The 21000-nt window shown below is 42.0% G+C and overlaps 1 protein-coding gene across 2 annotated transcripts in view; it reads left to right on the forward strand.

Moving 5' to 3' along the window:
• Nucleotides 1-21000, forward strand: part of STXBP5L (syntaxin binding protein 5L) — a 255306-nt gene that overhangs the window by 76501 nt on the left and 157805 nt on the right. For both annotated transcript variants that reach the window (XM_009906530.2, XM_054163231.1), the window contains exons 3-4: nucleotides 15198-15279; nucleotides 17675-17775. In XM_009906530.2, coding sequence (XP_009904832.1) covers nucleotides 15198-15279; nucleotides 17675-17775 — 183 coding nt within the window. The remainder of the gene's footprint in view (nucleotides 1-15197; nucleotides 15280-17674; nucleotides 17776-21000) is intronic.

Here is a 21000-nt window from a genome sequence, read left to right on the forward strand (position 1 = left end):
TGGGATCTGAAAACCCGAACCAGGGCAATATTTGTTCTGTCTGTTTCCTCCAGGCTATCTACATAGGTTTATGGGTATTGCCTCAGGTTAGTTTCAATCTCCACATCTTGCAAGAGGGAAAAAGATGAATAGCCAATGTTTGTTAGATTCTAATAAATGAACTGTTGTGCATCCATGAATTCCTTTTAAGTCTTGACTTCCTTTGCCCTTTAGGACTTCCCAGTGTCTTCTCTTTGTACTTTCATCTTGTTCCCAAGGTCTCAAGGATGTAAATGGAAGAACTTTCACTGTAAAATTCTTCTCTATGCTAGCAGCATGTATGTACATGTCAGGCTGATATGGAGGTTCAGTAGTTCAACAATAGTTTCCCTGACTCTTCTCCAAGTTGAATCAGGAGAAGACTTGATGGGGTGCTTGGTGCCATGGGTTAGTTGTTTGGGTGGTGTTGGATTGGTTGATGGGTTGGACGCGATGATCTTGAAGGTTTCTTCCAACCTGGTCCTATTCTATCCTATCCTATCCTATCCTATCCTATCCTATCCTATCCTATCCTATCCTATCCTATCCTATCCTATCCTATCCTATTCTATTCTCCATTCTTCTTTAGAGGTTCTTTGGTCAGCATTTTGGTCACTCTGTTTTTCCCTGGTTTGGGCAAATGCATGCATACAGACTATATAGAGTGTTGCAGTCTACATTATCTCTAACCTTTCTGATTTGTGTCTGGCTCTTTTAAGGCAGTTTCTTGCATTTTTCTCAGTATTTTGTGCAGTCCAGCTTTTACCAGAATCTCCATTATTTGCTTGCCCACCCATTACTGAGTTTGTAGTTCATAATGGGAGGTGAATGTACCAGCACTGTAGAGTCAGATTCATAAGATGTGTTCTTCTGGTGAAATACTGAACCTCCAGAGCTTTGAAAGTGGTCTCTGAAAAATCCAGTGACTACTGCATCTGAAGAGTGGAGAAAAAGCACTGACAACTTACTGCAGGGTGAGTCACATGAAACACAACAAAAGAGCATTTTAGGGATTTCTAGAGTTTCTGCAAACATTGGGACTGACATTGACATTTTTCAAAGTAAACTTTGCCTCTCTGGAGATTGCCTAATACAAGCCTCATGCATCATGCAGCCTCACTTAAGCTCTTTGAAAGCATTAAATCTTCCATGGTTTTCACTTTTCCTCTTCAAAAGCATACATTTCACTGTGACTGAGTCAGTGTCTTCACTCGTTGAGCAGACACCGACAATGTGCCAAGTGCAGTGTTTGTGAACAAGCTGAGTTTGATTTGCTTACCTGGAAACTTTTTCCCAGGCTGGATGGCTTTTAGTTCTGTTTTCTAGATGTGGTTTGAGCCTTAACTGGGACTTAAGAGCTCAGAAGGGGCCAAGGCTGAGAATCCCTCTCCTGCTCCTCCCTCCTCCTTCCCAACAGAGAGGAAAAAAGAAAGGGAAGGAGCAAATCTACCAAGAAATGATTTGGAGTTGGCTTAGAAGTAGAGAGGTAAAGAAGTTTTCTTTAAACAATATATATATATGTAGCAGTAACAGGTAAGGTTCACAAGGGCAAGGAACAAGGATGGATGGGAGGGGAAAAAAAAGAATACAAAACCAGTCTCTCTGAAGAGGTGCAGAGGCAGCAGGGGAGAAGGATCAGGCCTGACCACGTGGCAGAGAGGCAGGGCACCACCAGCAGTCCTCGTCCAAGCAAAGGCAGGGCCCAAGAGAGCTAATGGCTGCAGTGTCCTTCTCTTTATACCCTTGCTAGACAGGGGAGGGGGAGTGGAAGAGATAAACTGTTTCCCAGGGGGAAAATGCCCTGCAGGGAGGGCAATGCTCTTACAAGCCCTCCCCCACTGCTTCCAGGATGGGCATTAACACATCACACTAGAACTGTAGAAGGAACATGTTCTGAACTACAATCCAGGTCTAGGGTTCACTACCTGTTTTGGTTAGCATATGAGGTCTCGGCTTGTTAGCATTGTTTACACCTCACAGTGCATGACACGTCTGACACACCAGGATGAGCTTCTTAAATAGAAACAACAGTACCCGAAAAGAGGGAAGTGTGGAATGAAGGCTCTGATTCAGGGGTAAGGATATGTGCTCATGGCTCCAGGCTAAGCAACCCCAGCTCCCTCAGCCTCTCCTCATAGAGCTGTGCTCCAAACCCCTCCCCATCTTCTGACACCTTCCAGCAACTCAACATCTTTCCTAAACTGAGGGGCCCAGAACTGGACACGGGACTCAAGGTGTGGCCTAAGCAGTGCTGAGTACAGGAAAGAATGATTTCCCTGCTCCTGCTGGCCACACTCTTCGTGATACAGGCCAGGATGCCATTGGCCTTCTTGGACACCTGGGCACACTGCTGGCTCATGTTCAGCCTACTATCAACCAGTACCTCCAGGTCCCTTTCTGCCTGGCTGCTCTCCAGCCAATCTGACCTCAGCTTGTAGCAACCATATAGAATTCAGAACTAATTAACTTATTTTTACCGCAGACCAAACTGTAAAAGATCACAAAAGATATGTGGCAATAAACAGCCACTGTATTTTCCTTTTCTGGATGTACAGTCTTTGATTTTCAAAACACTGCTGAGTTTACTACCTTGTTTGTGTCACACAGTATGTATAGTTTTCATGTGTCAGATCTTATTCTGCTGATTTGGGGTATTTCAAAGACATATCAAAGGGAATGAGATTTTAGCCTTTCATAGGTATCTGCCCACAAGTCATTTGTCACTGAAAATTGGATGTTATAACATATAGATACATTTTATCTATATGTGTATCTTTGCTACTTTAATACATTAATTAATGAATTGGTACATAACTGAATGTGTTTTGCTTTCCTACTTGCATGGCATATGCAAGTAGGCATTAAACAGAACAAGAGCACACAGTCTCAAGCTGCATCAAGGAAGGTTTAGGCTGGATGTTACGAAGAAATTCTTCACAGAAAGAGATATTGGCCATTGGAGTGTGCTGCCCAGGGAGGTCGTGGAGTCACCATCACAAGGGGCGTTTAAGAAGAGACTGGATGAGTTCATTAGATGGTGCTGGGTGATAGATTGGCCTTGATGATCTAGAAAGTCTCTTCCAACCTGGTTAATTCTATTCTATTCTATTCTATTCTATTCTATTCTATTCTATTCTATTCTATTCTATTCTATTCTATTCTATTCTATTCCATTCCATTCCATTCCATTCCATTCCATTCCATTCCATTCTATTTATGCTAGTCAACAGTCAAATGGCATTTAGTTGCAGAATACATATATCCTTTCCTGCTATGTGAGGAGTGAAGATAATTAGGACTACAGAAAACGCTCTGAATTCAAAGTACTGGGCAGATCTGGTATGTTCTTGCTTACCTGACATGGTCTGTGTTGTCTTTCTGTCCAACTGAAGCTGTAATTTGTTGATTTTTGTGATTAATGCAGCTCTTAGAGAATCAAAATAATTTTGTCTGAAATCCAAGACATGATTTCACTGTTATTTTATATGTTATCCTAATTTGTTTGTGAAAGCCAGGGAATAAGCAGCACTGGGTGAGAATTCTGTGTCACAGTCTCAAGATGCACCAGGGGAGATTTAGGCTGGAGGTTAGGAAGAAGTTCTTCCCAGAAAGAGAGATTTGCCACTGGAATGTGCTGCCCAGGGAGGTGGTAGAGTCACCATCACTGGAGGTGTTTAGGAAGAGACTGGATGGGGTGCTTAGTGCCATGGTTTAGTTGATTAGATGGTGTTGGGTGATAGGTTGGACTTGATGATCTCAAAGAGCTTTTCCAACCTGGTTAATTCAGTTCAATTCCTATTCTATTCTATTCTATTCTATTCTATTCTATTCTATTCTATTCTATTCTATTCTATTCTATTCTATTCCAATGAAAAACCAGTCACGGTTGTTCATTCTTGCTGTTGCCTCTGTGACAAATCACGCTGTCGTGCTTGGGAAATACTTATTTTTTTAGTTACAGCAAAATGTTTGGTTTTAAAGGCTTGCTTTGACACAAAATAAATTCCATGTAGTTCTGTAATGATACAGTAATAATAATTATGGGGTTTGTCTACTTCTTACTCAGTAATAAGGGGAAAAAAAGGAACTTCTAAACTGCAATCGTGTTCATGAACTGCGTGAAAGTTAACCCTCAAACTGAGAGGTATTTTTAGAGTTGAGGAAAACATTCCTCAGCAGCTCCTTGGTGCATGACTGCACTATAAAGCTAAAAGTATTTTCAATAATGAGTTTTCAGGTTAGCCAGGCTTTATAGGTTGAATACAATACGTTGAATGATGCCATCAAACAACTGAGTAGCAATCTGCAGCTAATAGAGTAATCCTGCAACTAATGAACATATTTTGAGAATCACAGAATCACCAAGGTCGGAAGAGACTGCAAAGATCATCGAGTCCAACCTGTCACCACAGACCTCATGACTAAACCATGGCACCAAGTGCCATGTCCAATCCCCTCTTGAACACCTCCAGGGATGGTGAGTCCACCACCTCCCTGGGCAGCACATTCCAATGGCTAATGACTCTTTCTGGGAAGAACTTTCTCCTTGCCTCGAGCCTAAACTTCCCCTGGTGCAGTTTGAGACTAGAACTAGGTAAATGGGACTTTTTTGTTACCTTCAGTCTGGAGATCATACTGGGATTCTTTTTTAGTTCAAAGTCCAGTTTTGAATATGATAGAAGTCTGACAGTTGACATAACTGCTATTTTGAGCCACAGAGTCCACAAGAGTAGACTGTAATTTTGAAAGGTCCACCTGCCTATTACATCTCATATTTTAGAAGCCAGGGCAGGGGAGAGGAGGAATAGACAACAAAATAATTAACATTGAGAAGTGTGTTACTTGGAAAGAAACGTTATCAAAGTGTCCTAAAAATTTTATCTGGCAGTCTCTCTCTCCCTGCTGCACAATACCAGAGGCTTTGATTATACCAACTAGCTACAGACCATTACTTTTCTGGCCACCTTCCTGTTTAGGAAGCATATGAACCTGATTTTAGGTGGCAGCCCAAGCAATCCCAGAAGCTCCAGTACCTTTGTGAGTAGCAGCAGATGTGGATTACATGCTGAAGAGGTCATACCTGCCATACCAAGTCTAATCTTCACCTGAATAGGAGGTACAAAGAGTTTGCGTTTACTTTTTCTGATCTGGGACATAATCACTGGCCTTGGACATAATGGTGACAGTACTGGGATGCCTCACTTAAGTGGCTACAGAAAAAGGGCAGTAAATGACTTCATCTTCAGAGACAAGGCTGTCTTCTCCCAGAGCAGTTGGCAATTTAGATAAAGGTAAAATTAATAAATACATTACCCATGAAGAAGCAGAATGCATGCCTCATTTTCTTGAGAAGGGAAGACATGTCATACCTTTCCATTTATGATTATGTACCTTAGAGAGTTGATCGATTGCCTTGCCAACAGGAGTGTGTGCTAGCTGTCATGAAGCTTAACTGTTGAACATTGCTAGTTTACTTCTGCACTGTTGGCTGAGATATTTCTTGTAGTGGAGACTGTGAAATCAAGACAAGGGTGATGTAACTAGAAGAGAATGCTTGTTAGGGAAGCTTTCACTGTATTCTCTCTCTCTTTTGCTTGGTTTGTCTCTTCATTTCTGTGAATGTGAAAGACAAGTGTAGAAGTTAGCAGCAGTGAGGCTGCACCTTGAGTACTTTGTTCAGTCTTGGGCACTGCAATATAAGAGAGACATTGAGGTGCTGGAGCAGGTCCAGAGAAGGGGAACAAAGCTGGTGAAGGCTCTTGAAAACAGGTTTTATGAGGAGCAGCTGAGGGAGCTGGTGGTGTTTAGTCTGGAGAAAAGGAGGCTGAGTGGAGACCTTCTCAGTCTTTGCAACTCCCTGAAAGAATGTGGTAGAGAGGTGGGTGTTGATCTCTTCTCCCTAGAAACAAGCGATACAAGAGGAAATGTCCTCAAGTTACATGAGAAGTTTAGATTGGACATTAGGAAAAACTTCTATACCAAAAGGGTTATCAAAGACTGGAACAGGCAGACCAGGGAAGTGATTGAATTCTCATCCCTTGATGAACTTGAAAGCCATCTCAAGGATATGGTGTAATAGTGGCCCTGGTAGAATTAGGTAGTGGTTGGACTTGATGGTCTTAAAGGTCTTTTCCAACTATTGTGATTATGTGATTCTGTGGAATCTTGATAGATCTACAGGAGAGGTACAATAATCATTTGGCTGGAAGAAGTATGTTATAATGAGAGACCTGAGGATCTCAGTCTGCTTTAGTTTATTAAAAAGAAGACTGAATGATGGCTTTACTGCTTTCTGCATGTCCTTTCTTGGGGAAAAAATGGCTACTTCAAAGGTTTTCTGAGCTAACAGTGAAATGTATTAGTGGCTTGAAATTAAAGTCTGACAAATTGTCTTAATATTTAGCAATACATGTAGTTAGTCTTTGACATAAATTACCAAGGAAATTCATAGGTTCATTTCTTCAAATCTTAAACTTTATTGCCTTTCTGGAAGACAAGCTTCAGTTCAGCAAGCAGTATTTTGTTCATTGAGGTAATACAGGAGGTCAGGCTACAGATTTTCATGCTCCAGCAACCAAGAAAATTTGCCTTTTTATTTTTTTCTGTTAACTGTCAGAGCATTTTAGTGATAAAAATTTAATATCAGACAGATATTAGAAGTATTTTATTATTTTTATATGCAAATAGTTTATAATTTTAAAATATGATTTTATTTTTATTTTATATACATGGGATAGAACAGAATAGAATAGAATAGAATAGAATAGAATAGAATAGAATAGAATAGAATAGAATAGAATAGAATAGACCAGACCAGACCTGGTAGGAAGAGACCTTCAAGATCATCAACTCCAACCTATCACCCAACACCATCTAATCAACTAAACCATGGCACCAAGTGCCTCATCCAGCCTCTTCCTAAACACCTCCAGGGATGGTGACTCCACCACCTCCCCGGGCAGCACATTCCAATGAGCAATCACTCTTTATGAAGAATTTCTTCCTAACACCCAGTCTAAACCTCCCCTGGCACAGGTTGAGACTGTGTCCTCTTGCACAAATATGAAAATATGAGGGACCTTTACAGGCTGGACAGATGGGCAGAGTCCAAGGGCATGAGATTGAACACATCCAAGTGCCAGGTTCTACACACTAGCCACAACAACCCCATGCAGAGCTACAGGCTGGGGTCAGAGTGGCTGGAGAGCAGCCAGACAGAAAGGAACCTGGGGCTACTGATTGACAGTAGGCTGAACATGAGCCAGCAGTGTGCCCAGGTGGCCAAGAAGGCCAATGGCATCCTGGCCTGGAACAGGAATAGTATATTTAAGATTCTGAGCTATTCTATTCTATTCTATTCTATTCTATTCTATTCTATTCTATTCTATTCCATTCCATTCCATTCCATTCCATTAACTTCCTGAAGTAGATCATAAAACCTGTAGATCTTGGCAAAGATTATAGGAATGATAAACACGGGCTGGACTGATAGTCATACAACTTCAACAATCCCTGCTAGCTCTCTTCATTCTGTAAAGAGGTGTTGATGCCAACAATCTAAGGAGCAGCTGTCAGTTACTTAGCAGAGCCTCAGCACGAGGGCTATGCTTCAGCTATGGCAGCATTTCAGTTCTCTCAAATTCTGCAAAGATTAATCCCTTGGAGTAAGGCAGAGCTCTCAGTCTTTTAAACTTAGATTGCCAAGGATGTGTAAAATTCATTTTGATCCCTTTTGATTCCTGTCCAACAAGAGGACACAGTCTCAAGCTGCACCAGGGGAGGTTTAGGCTGGATGTTAGGAAGAAGTTCTTCCCAGAAAGAGAGATTGGCCATTGGAATGTGCTGCCCAGGGAGGTGGTGGAGTCACTATCCCTGGAGGTGTTTAGGAAGAGAGTGGATGGGGTGCTTGGTGCCATGGTTTAGTTGATTAGATGGTGTTGGGTGATAGGTTGGACTTGCTGATCTCAAAGACCTTTTCCAACCTGGTTAATTCAGTTCAATTTCCTATTCTATTCTATTCTATTCTATTCTATTCTATTCTATTCTATTCTATTCTATGATCTAGGAGTGGGTTATTCTGAAATAACACGATATTAGTATGGTAAATTCTGAAACAGTGCCGTGCCTCACTGAAACATACAAACTTTCAGTGATTGACATGGAAAAACAGGGATCCTGAGAGATTTTTGCTACATCCTCATAACATCCAAAAAGTAGTCATCCTTTCTTAAAATGTATATGCTCTTTGAGTTATTCAGTGCTCACCAACAGTGCCTTCAAACCTTTACCCAATGTTTTAACCCATGTTAACTGATGTAATTATGCTTAATACAGAGGGCATCAAACATGAATGTAGTATTACATTTTAATCAGCTGCTGGTTACTTATTTCATGTAAATTGAATGAAAGGGATGATTAACTGTGATCTAGAGCATACTTTAGTTCAAAACCTGGTGGAATAATTAAGTGGCTCAGGAGGATTATACAAGTGAGGGAATGTAGATAACATTTAACCTGCACCTTGCACTGGAAGAAAAGGGAGTACCTTCTCCATGTAATTTCTTGCTGAAAGGTTTTCCAATAATAGATGACAAAACTATTTAAAGTCATCTGCCTGATATATGGAATGCCTTTTAACATAGGCATATTTATAGTAACATTTACAGTAGTTCACTTATATTGAACTAAACCTAAGAATAAAAGCACCAGATAGTACACTGAAATGTTGTCAGACTCTAAATTAGATGTTCTTTTTTTCCAAGTCATATTTATTCAGACATGAATGGCTTCATTGCCACTTTTGACTTAGCCGGTTGAACATGAGCCAGCAATGTGCCCAGGTGGCAAAGAAGTCCAATGGCATCCTGGTCTGCATCAAGAATAGTGTGGCCAGCAGGAGCAGAGAAGTCATTGTGCCCTGTGCTCAGCACTGGTTAGGCCATATCTTGAGTCCTTTGTCCAGTTCTGGGCCCCTCAGTTTAAGAAGGACATTGAGACTCTTGAACGTGTCCAGAGAAGGGCAACAAAGCTGGGGAGAGGCCTCGAGCACAGCCCTGTGAGGAGAGGCTGAGGGAGCTGGAACTTTCTCCTCACTTTGAGCCTGAACCTCCCCTGGTGCAGCTTGAGACTGTTTCCTCTTGTTCTGGTGCTGGTTGCCCGGGAGAAGAGACCAACCCCCACCTGGCTCCAGCCTCCCTTCAGGTAGTTGTAGACAGCAATAAGGTCTCCCCTGAGCCTCCTCTTCTCCAGGCTAAGCAACCCCAGCTCCCTCAGCCTCTCCTCACAGGGCTGTGCTCCAGACCCCTCCCCAGCTTTGTTGCCCTTCTCTGGACACCTTCCAGCAACTCAACATCTTTCCTAAACTGAGGGGCCCAGAACTGGACACAGGACTCAAGGTGTGGCTTAACCAGTGCTAAGTACAGGGCACAATGACTTCCCTGCTCCTCCTGGCCACACTGTTATAATCAGCAGAGATAACAGAATTAGGGTTTAATTTTATTTCTAAAGTTGAATTGTTTCATTATATATGGTTATCAGAATATAAACTACTGACAATCTGCTGAGGGACAATCACCTCACTTTCATAACCAATGAACTGTTTTGATGGCTAGTGGACTGCTGATTTTCAGGGACAAAATGTCTCCAAATTAATTCTGAACTGTCAGTCTAGCTTCAAAAGAAAACATTTCTGCATGAAGGTCTTCCTTTGGAATGCCTTGTTATTAAGATGCTCATAGTTTTTCAGAGAAGTGTGGAATTATCTCACTGTTGCAGTAGAAAGCTTTCTTTCTTTGTTTCAGTTCTGTGTTGATTTGTTAATAAGCCTAAACAAATTAAGTAGTGGGGGGGGGGGGGGGAATTAGCACCTAATAAGAGTTAAATCCACAACATTCTTGTTGCCAAACTGAGCACAAAATGGGCCATGTTAAATAGCCAGATTGGAAGTAAGACAAGGGTGAGCTCATCTTATAACTCCATGATTGCTCATGAAACACAAAACTGTAGTTGCATGGTACCTGTTGCTGTACCCTTCATGAATTAGCCAGAAGTAATCAAGGCAACAATTTGTTGCTCTAACACCCCTGACAAAGAAGTTTTTCTTCCCCCAATCTGTGTTAGCCAAAATAGATGGTGAAACATGATCAGATAAGAGAAAACATTATTTAATCACATGTTCTGACCTCCTATAGACCACAGAATTTGCTGTAGGACCTTCATTGCCTTATTCCCAGTCCAGTGGTTGGGGCTGGAAGCAGCATTTGGGAAAACACTCAGCCTCTATTTCCAGTAATGGCTAACTGCTGTCTCTGTTTAAAAGACAATGTGTAATGTGTACTCTCATGTTCTGCCATGACATGGGTGAAGGTTTAAGGTATTATTTCAACCCTATAGCTTTTCCATAGCAGCTGCAGGAAGAATTGAGGTTTAACACTTCATTTGTAAATTCCTCTGAAACAACAGCCCCTGTGAATATAATCACAGAATCACCAAGATTGGAAGAGACCTCAAAGATCATCAAGTCCAACCTGTCACCACAGACCTCACAACTAAACCATGGCACCAAGTGCCACGTCCAATCCCCTCTTGAACACCTCCAGGGATGGTGATTCCACCACCTCCCTGGGCAGCACATTCCAATGATGAACGACTCTCTCAGTGAAGAACTTTCTCCTCACCTCAAGCCTAAACTTCCCCTGATGCAGTGTGAGACTGTGTCCTCTTGTTCTGCTGCTGGGTGCCTGGGAGAAGAGACCATCCCCCTCCTGGCTACAACCACCCTTCAGGTAGTTGTAGAGAGCAATAAGGTCTCCCCTGAGCCTCCTCTTCTCCAGGCTAAACAACCTCAGCTCCTTCAATACATTCTTCACTCTCTCCAACAGATCTCCCACTGTAACTGTAAACTCTTGATGCTTTTTGTTACTACTGCAAGAAGTACAGCCTCAAAATACAGACTTTTCAGGCTGGCTGCATTTCAAGATGGAGCTTTCATAGGCAAGTAACAAAATGGCTACTTTTCTGGAAGTGAATTTAGAGCTAGGTAGTTTCTGATAAATATTATATATGTATATAATAGAATTGCTTTGTTTGGAAAAGACTTTGATGATCATCAAGTCCAACTGTTTTCTAACTCTACCAAGGCTGGCACTAAACTATGTAGCTCAGCTCCACATCTCTGCCTCTTTCAAACACCTCCAGGGATGAAGATTCAACCACATCTCTGGAAGCCTATTCCAGTCTTTGAGAACCCTTTCAGTTAAGAGTTTCTTCTGACAGCCAACATAAACGACTGCTGCACACCTTGAGGCTCTTTCTTCTCATTCTGTTACTTGTTGCTAGAGAGAAGAGCCCAACACCCACATCTCTATATCTTCCTTTCAGGTAGTTGTAGAGATCCAGAAGGTTTCCCCTCAGCCTCCTTTTCTCCAGACTAAACAACCCCAGTTCCCTCAGCCACTCCTCACAAGACCTGTTCTCCAGACTCTTCAGCAGCTTTGTTGTTCTTCTCTGGGCCCACTCCAACACCTCAATACCTTTCTCGTAGTGAGAACCCCAAAACTGAACCCACTACTCAAAAGTGTGACCTCACCATTGCTGAGTATGGGAGGACAATCCCTTCCCTGGGCCTGCTGGCCACACTGTTCCTGACACAGGGAAGGATCCTCAAGTGTAAATTGAAAATGATTGATGTTCCATAATTGGAATATAAAATTGTGCACCTACATGTTATTTGCAAAACACTGTTGGAATAATTACCTTTGAGTATCTGCATTTCACAATTTGCTGTTTCAGGTTTAGGGTTGATTGACTTTAATCACATTATAATTATATTTGTGTTCTGTTTCCAGAACAGATGATTCCTAAAATGACAAAGATCTTGGAAGGCAGTCTCACCAGGAGACGAAAAAGCCTGGTGCTGTCACTGTTGGTAATGCTTGTGCTATCTGCAGATATTTTGGGAAATAAAACAGCATCTAAAATTCATAGGGAACAGAAAATTGTGAATAGTGCTGGTGTGGATTAGCATTTCACTTGAATAAATGGTCATATTTTTCATAGCATTCATTCAGCTGCCCAACTGTAGCCTGTAAGTACAGACTTGTCATTAAATACAAGCTATCTCTAAGTATTTTAACCTGGAAGAAATCAAAGTTGCCAAAAGCAAACCCTTCAACCTGTATATATCAGAAGGGGTGCTTAACTGTTCCTGAGATTAACTCTTACATAATTTGTATGCAGAAACATGGAAATCTGTGTCAATAACAATAAACAAGGCAAAGGTCATCACAGACCAAAGGCTCACGCTTACTGATGCAAAAGAAGTTTGTTGCTATTTATAAAAGGCAGCACATTTAGCATCCTAAGAGAGCAGCCAAGCACAGCAGTATTGAACCTTTCCATAGCAGAGGGGATAAAAAGAAAATCTCCTTAGTCAAACAGGTGACTGAACTCAAGGCATAATGAAGCTCATTGTAAAAGTGAAGCCTTCTATGCTTAAAACAAACCCCACTAAGAGTTATTGTTTAATGAAGCAGCGTCTGGTGAATCCACACCAAACAGGTGGTGATAAAACTAGGATTAGGTTGCATCTCCTTTGTAGGTAATCTGGTGAGCTCAGCTACATGTGGTTAACAAAATGAAGTTTGGTATTGGAGCTTATTTTTTGCAAAGCAATTTAAGAAGGACATTGAGACACTTGAATGTGTCCATAGAAGGGCAGCAAGGCTGGGAAGAGGTCTCAAGCACAGTGCTATGAGGAGAGGCTGAGGGAGCAGGGGTTGCTTAGCCTGGAGAAGAGGAGGCTCAGGGGAGACCTTCTTGCTCTCTACAACTACTTGAAGGGAGGTTGTAGGGTGGGGGTTGGTCTCTTCTCCCAGGCAACCAGCACCAGAACAAGAGGACACAGTCTCAAACTGTACCAGGGGAAGTTTAGGCTGGAGGTGAGGAGAAAGTTCTTCACTGACAGAGTTGTTAGCTGTTGGAATGTGTTGCCCAAGGAGTGGTGGAGTCAATATCGCTGAAAGTGTTTGAGACTGGATAAGGCACTTGGTGCCATAGTTTAGTTGATCAGATGGTGTTGGGTGATAGGTTGGACTTGATGATCTTGAAGGTCTTTTCCAACCTGGTTAATTCTGTGATTCTGTGGTCGAGTGACCATCCCTGGGGGTGTTCAAATAAAGGACTGCATGTGGCACTTGGTGCCATGGTTTAGTAGTCATGAGGTCTTGGTTGACAGGTTGGGCTTGATGATCTTTGAGTTCTTTTCCAACCTTACTGATTCTATGATTCTATGATTCTAATGTATTGTGCTGCTATGGAAGTCTGCATCTTGGAAGCTGAATTCAAGTACTTAAAATTAGGCATCCTAATACAATATTTTAATTATTTGAATTTCCTTTTTTGGGGGGGGGTTGCAGGGGAGGTGCTGTAAATAATTACTAGCTTTGGAATAAGAGGATGTTGAAATACTATCTCAGAACCTGTTGCTTACATGTGAATACAGAGCAGTATATCCTATTTCACAGATATTAAAACCAGGATTAAAATGTTGTTTTCAGAAAGATCTTATTTTTCTGTTAGATTGTTATTACTCTCATACTTTCACTGCTTGGTGCATATAATTCTGACTCTACTTGTTCCACTCTAGATCCCAACAGACATCCAGGCTTAGTTTTCATCTTTTCCCCTTTTATGTATAAATTAGGATAATCTGTCATGTCTGTGAAGGCCCATGGGAGATTCAACATACTGATAACAGAGAGAAGATAGTGACTGGCTTTTATCCTTTAAACCCATGATGCCTACTTTGAGGTATTCAGATATATCTGTAGAAGTCTCCCCTTTTAATGTCTTCATAGATAGTCTGCTCTCCCTGGTAGCAAAGTCATTACTTAATAAAAAGGCAAAAGTAAAAGAATGCATTCAGACTAAAGCCTGTACAATAGCTGCTTCTGCTGTATGCCCTGGTAGAGTACACTCCTCTGAAAAAGTTTGATGAGGTAAGGTTGTTGTACTCCTCTATGCTTGACAGCAGAGCACAGAATTTGCAGAAGATGGGCTGAAGTGCTAAGAACATATGCCAATTCATCGTATCTCTCCAGCTCCTGCTGGAAGGACCTCACCCCAGCTCCCAGAGCGTTTGAAAACCACCATCAGCTGGTGATGATGTTGCTATTTAAGCATCAGCCCTTACTTCAGGGCGACTGGCCAGACTGAAGCAGACAGCACAATTTCTCTCTTATGTTAGTAATTTGTGAAGCATTTCAGGGGGAACACTCATGCAAATAAATGGGAATTATTAGTGCTTTATTTGGGATATGCTGAATTAAATTGTCTGCTGTGCTAGGATGTTTCCTAGAAAACTGACTTAGCATGGCGCTGATGCTGAAGGGTGACAGCCACTTAATCAGGGCAGTGCTTGTGTAATTTTCATTAAGGACAGTCATTAGCTGGTGCCATGGATTTATACTGAATATAAAGCTCAAGTTAGAGGGAAAATGCTTATCTGTTAAAATTAAAACTCCAGACTGAAAACTGCTCCTCATCACTGGAGGAGTTTAGGTAGAGACTGCATGGGGCACTTGGTGCCATGGTTTAGTTGATTAGATGGTGTTGGGTGATAGGTTGGACTTGATGATCTCAGAGGTCTTTTCCAACCTGGTCCAGTCCTATCCTATCCTATCCTATCCTATCCTATCCTATCCTATCCTATCCTATCCTATCCTATCCTAGTTTAGTCTATTCCCTAGACCATTCACCAGCTTCATTGCCCTTCTCAGGACCTGCTCCAGGTCAATGGTACTGTCCTTACTCCCTAAATTATTGATACTGTGTCTTGATAAGTAGAAAACACTGATACATTCATGTGTTATGTGAATAAGTAATGTGTAAAAAGAAGTGTTTATGTTGATTCATATACTTTATTTCACAGGGAAAAAAGCCAGGCAAGAACAGATCACTCATAGTTGCATGTATCTCATCCTGATAATGCTGGTACTTTAATTAGGATGTGGAAAGTTATCATTAATTCTTTTGTTTTACAGAAAGCAAGGACAACTGAGGTTAATGAAAGGTTAATTAGAGTTTAATTGGGGCTGTGGTTTCTCCACCCCCCACCCCCACTCCCCCTTCTTTACCTCTGATAACAAGCATGTTAGAATCCTTGACTGTGATGGCAACAGATTGGGCAGGCCTGGTGTTGATTGCTACTGCCAGCATGAAAGCGGTGCCGCAGTTCTGCAGCTCCAGTTCTTAATCAATGAGGTAAGGATATATTTACTCAGATTCTTCTGTATAAATTTAGTTGATTAAGTACTTTTGTGTATTGAAATTGAGTTATACAGCTTTTTGTCTTGACAAACAGTGCCAAGCAAACAAGTGGCTTATGTCCAGAGGATGTGCACCATGCACCCTTTTAGAAGACCATTTATGGATCTGCAGACAGGAAAAAGTATTGCCTTGGTATACATCAGCATAAAGTACTGAACAAAAGGCAGTCAATGTATTAATGTGTGCACATAGATGGAAAAATCCAATCATTTACTAACTATGCTGCATGGTCGTGTTTCAAATAGAAATTAATAAATGAACCAATTCTTTCTGTGGAAATATATTGATGGGTCCTGGCTGGAAACTCAGTAGTTGGGGGTATGCTGCTACCTGAAGCAAGAAAGAACAATTGCAGAGGTCATCAATCAAACCAGCAGTCTTTGTAAATGGCTTGTCAGAATCAAGTTTAGACGACATGAGCAAACAGCGACAGAGCTTGTGCCGTGCGGAAGGTCTTTGGGGATGGTAATAGGCAAAGACTTTCTGGAGCATATGAATCTGCTGGGTTTTTTTCCTAGAGCCTCGTAACTTGGCCAAATTGTAAGTTTGTCATAGTTTGGTTTTAATTAATTTCCACCCATGACATAAGGAAACACTTCTGACAGATTCAAGTCCTTTTTCCAAGTGTGGAGATCTTTCAAGGAAAGAGTTTTGGGTTTGTGTGGGTTAAAGCCTCAGAAGTATTGAATTTTTTTCTGTGCCTGTTTGGAAAAAATACTCAAAGCACAGAAGCTGAGGAGGGAGGACTTAAACTTTAGGAACTCTCAGTGCAGCAGAGCTCTTTAGAGAAAGGCAGGGATGAAAATGGGGAGGCCAAGGTTTGACCCAGTGTTCTGTTCGTTAGGTGACCAGCAGAACCCCTAATACAGGATTGATTTTATTTCTGTGGTGGAGATTCTTTCTGCCATTGCTCCAAACACTTTGGGAGATAAGAATTAAAGAATGGATTACAATGTATTAGAGAAGTCTCGCCTTCAGAAATTTGATTGGTGGATAAAAAGAAAACAAAATAAAACCCAAACAAATAAACCAAAAAATCACCATCAGTAACAAAACCCAAACCTAATACCCCAAACCCACCAGTTGCTAGGATTAAGAAAGAGAAGACTGAGAGGGAAGTTAATAAATCAATCAATAAATAAATATCTGAGGGCTGGGTGTCAAGATGGGGGGGACAGGCTCTCCTCTGCTGCACTCTGTAAGGGTAAGGGATATAAACTACAGCACAAGAGGTTCCACCTCAACACAAGGAGGAACTTCTTCACTGTGTGTGTCACAGAGCACTGGAACAGGCTCCCCAGAGAGGTTGTGGAGTCTCCTTCTCCGGAGGCTTTCAAGACCCTTCTGGATGCATTCCTGTGTGACCTGGCAGGGAGTTTGGACTAGGTGACCTCCTGAGATCCCTTCCAAGCTCTAACATCCTGTGATCCTGTGAACTGATCATTCAGTTAAATCTTTACCCCACTTCAGAATAAAGCATTGCCTTCTGTTTTGGCAGTGTCTACTTCCTCTCTGCCATAGTAATACACAGAGAGAGATGCTTTGTACTAGACATAATTTGAGGTGCAAATATGGTTATCACTGCAGGAGCAGTGGACAGCTTCCTCTGGAGTTCATTTTCACATGACATCACTTTGCTGTGGTGAGGAGAAAGAGAGTAGGAAGGAGGTATTTTAAGTTCACTTTAATCTCCATATGCAGATAGAGGTCTAGACCTTGAGAGATGTCAATTTTTGGAATACCAAAACCAGAACCAGCTTCCAGAGTATTTCTGATTCATGACAAAGAATGTCCTTTTGTCTGCATCTCTTAGTTCTTCCTACATCCTGTCCCCCTGCTACCTGTCCCTACCTTCTTCTCTTCATCTGCAGTTTTACTGTTGAATTTCACGTTGGTTTGATGTGACTGCCAAACTGGTTGGCATTTCCACGTGTGTGTGAGTGTCTGCACTAACTCCTTTATTCTTTAGTTCTATCCTTCACCTTTTTAAGAAAGCATTGCCTCTTCTCTGTTTCATTATTACCCATGCTTATGTGGAAATACCTGGGAGTTCACATGTGCAGCTTTGATGCAAGTCTTTAATTTACTTTTGAAAATTGATGGAGTTTGAATTTCCCTTTGGCTGATCCTGTAACAATTGGAAATACTTGCATTTTCCAGGTCAATTAAAATTTCCTGTTATTGATGGCAGAACATTATTTTTTTTTTCCTAGACAAAAGCAACCATTTTTCATCAACTTTGTCCTTTTCCACAGATCAATCATTACCAGTAAGGATCAGGGAAGAATAAGACAGTAATACGTTGCGCTGTGTTTTGTGTCTGCCCTAGGGCGCGTTGGTCAGCGCAAGTGCAGATGATGCACTTCATCTGTGGAATCTCCGACAGAAACGACCAGCTATCCTACACTCTCTGAAGTTCAACAGGGAAAGGTAAGACTATGTGACACAAAATAAATATCCCATTAAAAAAAAAATCAACAACCCCAAAAAGCAATCAACAACCAAACCCTTACTTTCTGGATCGCTAAAAATGCATGCCTATTAATTTTACCTTTCTGCACCTGGATATAGTTTTGTCTTGATTTCCTTTTTCCTTCCTTTGAGCCTGGTTTCCATAGAACAAACACTCCAGTTCCTCCTTCTGCAGCCTTCTCAGGACTAGAAAAAATGTATCTGCGTTTTCTCAAAGTGTTTTTCACTGTACCTTATACTTCCATGAACCAGTGTGAACAGTAGTGTGTGTGCTTCTCTTAAGAACAGACACAAGGAACATGATCCTGGAGAGAGGCCAGGCAGAGAGGGACCTGGGGGTACCAGTTGACAGTAGGTTGAATATGAGCCTGCTGTGTGCCCAGGTGCCCAAGAAAGCCAATGGCATCCTGGCCTGTATCAGGAACAGTGTGGCCAGCAGGAGCAGGGAAGTCATTCTGCCCTTGTACACTGCACTGGTTAGGCCACACCTTGAGTCCTGTGTCCAATTCTGGGCCCCTCAGTTTAGGAAATATGTTGAGTTGCTGGAAGGTGTCCAGAGAAGGGCAACAAAGCTGGGGAGGGGTTGGGAGCACAGCCCTATGAGGAGAGGCTGAGGGAGCTGGGGTTGCTTAGCCTGGAGAACAGGAGGCTCAGGGGAGACCTTCTTGCTGTCTGCAACTACCTGAAGGGAGGTTGTAGCCAGGAAGGGGTTGGTCTCTTCTCCCAGGCAACTGGCACCAGAACTAGAGGACACAGTCTTGAGCTGCACCAGGGGAGGTTTAGGCTGGATGTTAGGAGAAAGTTCTTCCCAGAAAGAGAGATTGGCTATTGGAATGTGCTGCCTGGGGAGGTGGTGGAGTCCCCATCACTGGGGGTGTTCAGGAGGAGACTGGATGAGGCACTTGGTGCCATGGTTAAGTTGATTAGATGGTGTTGGATGATGGGTTAGACATGATGATCTTGAAGGTCTATTCTATTCTATTCTTTTCTTTGGGCTGGCTTGTTGTTTAGTATTAGCCAGAATACTGAATTTATTAATATTATTTTCTCTACCTTGCAAGGGTTTTATTTTTGTTAAGCACCAGAAGTGTAGCAGAAATAAATGATCAGTTTGGTAAACTGTGGTAAATGGCAAATGAACTGGAGACTTTTTTTCATTTTACTTTGTCAGTACCTAATTGTAGAAATCTCCAGGGACAATAGATTAAATGGGTGTTTGTGATTTTCAAACTCAAACAAAAGCTGATCATTTTAATCTGCATTTAGTCATCCAAGTAAAACTTGCTATGCTATTATGCAACACTAATGCTGCACTTGTATTGGTAGTCAGCACTGGTTAGGCCTCACCTTAAGTACTGTGTCCACTTGAAGGTGTCCAGAGAAGTGCAACAAAGCTGGGGAGAGGCCTCAAGCACAGCCCTGTGAGGATTTGCTGAAGGAGCTGGGGTTGTTTAGCCTGGAGAAGAGGAGGCTCAGGGGAGACCTTATTGCTGTCTACAACTACCTGAAGAGAGGTTGTAGCCAGGTGGGGTTGGTCTCTTCTCCCAGGCAACCAGCACCAGAACAAGAGGACACAGTCTCAAGCTGTGCCAGGGGAGGTTTAGGCTGGAGGTGAGGAGAAAGTTCTTCCCAGCAAGAGAGATTGGCCATTGGAATGTGCTGCCCAGGGAGGTGGTGGAGTCACCATCCCTGGTGGTGTTCAAGAGGGGATTGGATGTGGCACTTGGTGCCATGGTTTAGTTAGTCATGAGGTGTTGGGTGACAGGTTGGACTTGATGATCTCTGAGGTCTTTTCCAACCTTACTAAGTCTAAAAGAGTGCCTTCATTTTTTTTTTTCCCAGAATATATTTTTTGTGTTAGAGTGCAGAAGTTAGGAATTATGTGATTCTCAGAAAAACAGCAAATAATGGTTGCTTCAAGCCATTTAGGACAAAAAATGGGCATAAGGGGAGTCTGGGACACATTATTTAAGGCAATAAAATCAGCCATTATTTTCATCAAGAAATTCCAACCTCTGCCTTCCAAAAATGAATGTCATCTTAATGGTTGGGACAGTTGAAGCTAATTTATTTTCCAGCTCCCCTGTGGGGTATAGACTCTATAATTCTATGATCATACTTGCACTTAAACATCACCAAGTTGCAAGTTTTATGGGGGGAAGTACTATGTAGTAATTTAGAATACACACATTCTGATTCCAAACAGTTAAACACCTATAGCAGAAGTATGTAAAGTGATTTGGGACTGCACGAGGAGAGATGAAAAAGTTATATGCATATTTGATAGCTGCTTCTGGATAGTAAGTCATTATCTCAGATATGTTGACTGTCTGAACCTTGGTATTCTCATCAGGTAGATATATTGTCCATGTCTTGCCACTGATAAATCCAAATATTGTGGAAGTTATTCTGGTACATCTTGATCTAGCTCTCCCAGCCAGCAACCTTCTCTACAACCTTGGGTTACTTAGACAAATGAAGCATCTGTTCATCTGCTTGCCTGCCATTTCTCTTTAGAGGCATTAACAGGGTAACGTCTTGGTCAAAATGTTCTCAGAACTCCTTGATAAAACAAACTCACACACATTAGGTGAGGAGAAAGTTCTTCACGGAGAGAGTTCTTACCATTGGAATGTGCTGCCCAGGGAGGTGGTGGAGTCACCATCCCTGGAGGTGATCAAGAGGGGATTGGACGTGGCACTTGGTGGCATGGTTTAGTCATGAGGTCTGTGGTGACTGTTTGGACTTGATCTTTGGGGTCTCTTCCAACCTTGGTGATACTGTGATTTGGAATGGGTTGCCCAGGGAGGTGGTGGAGTCACCGTCCCTGGAGGTGTTCAAAAAGGGATTGGATGTGGCACTTGAAGCCATGGTTTAGTTAGCCATGAGGTGCTGGGTGATAGGTTGGACTTGATGATCTCTGAGGTCTTTTCCAACCTTATTGTTTCTATGATTTGATGATTTGGGCTTTGCTAAGAGTACAACATTTCTCCTCACACCTGCCTGAATGTTCTTTTGCTTCTGACAGCCTAAAGCACTGGGCAAAATACTTGAAAGCAATTTATTTGGAATACTGGAAAGCTTTGTGTAAAAACAAGTGTTGTGTAAAATGGCTTTTTTGAACTGAGCTCTAAAAAGGATCTGAGGATGTAGTTGTTTGCAGTAAATGCATTGCTCACTCTA

This window comes from Dryobates pubescens, chromosome 8, assembly GCF_014839835.1.
Source record: "Dryobates pubescens isolate bDryPub1 chromosome 8, bDryPub1.pri, whole genome shotgun sequence".
NCBI classification, from domain to species: domain Eukaryota; kingdom Metazoa; phylum Chordata; class Aves; order Piciformes; family Picidae; genus Dryobates; species Dryobates pubescens.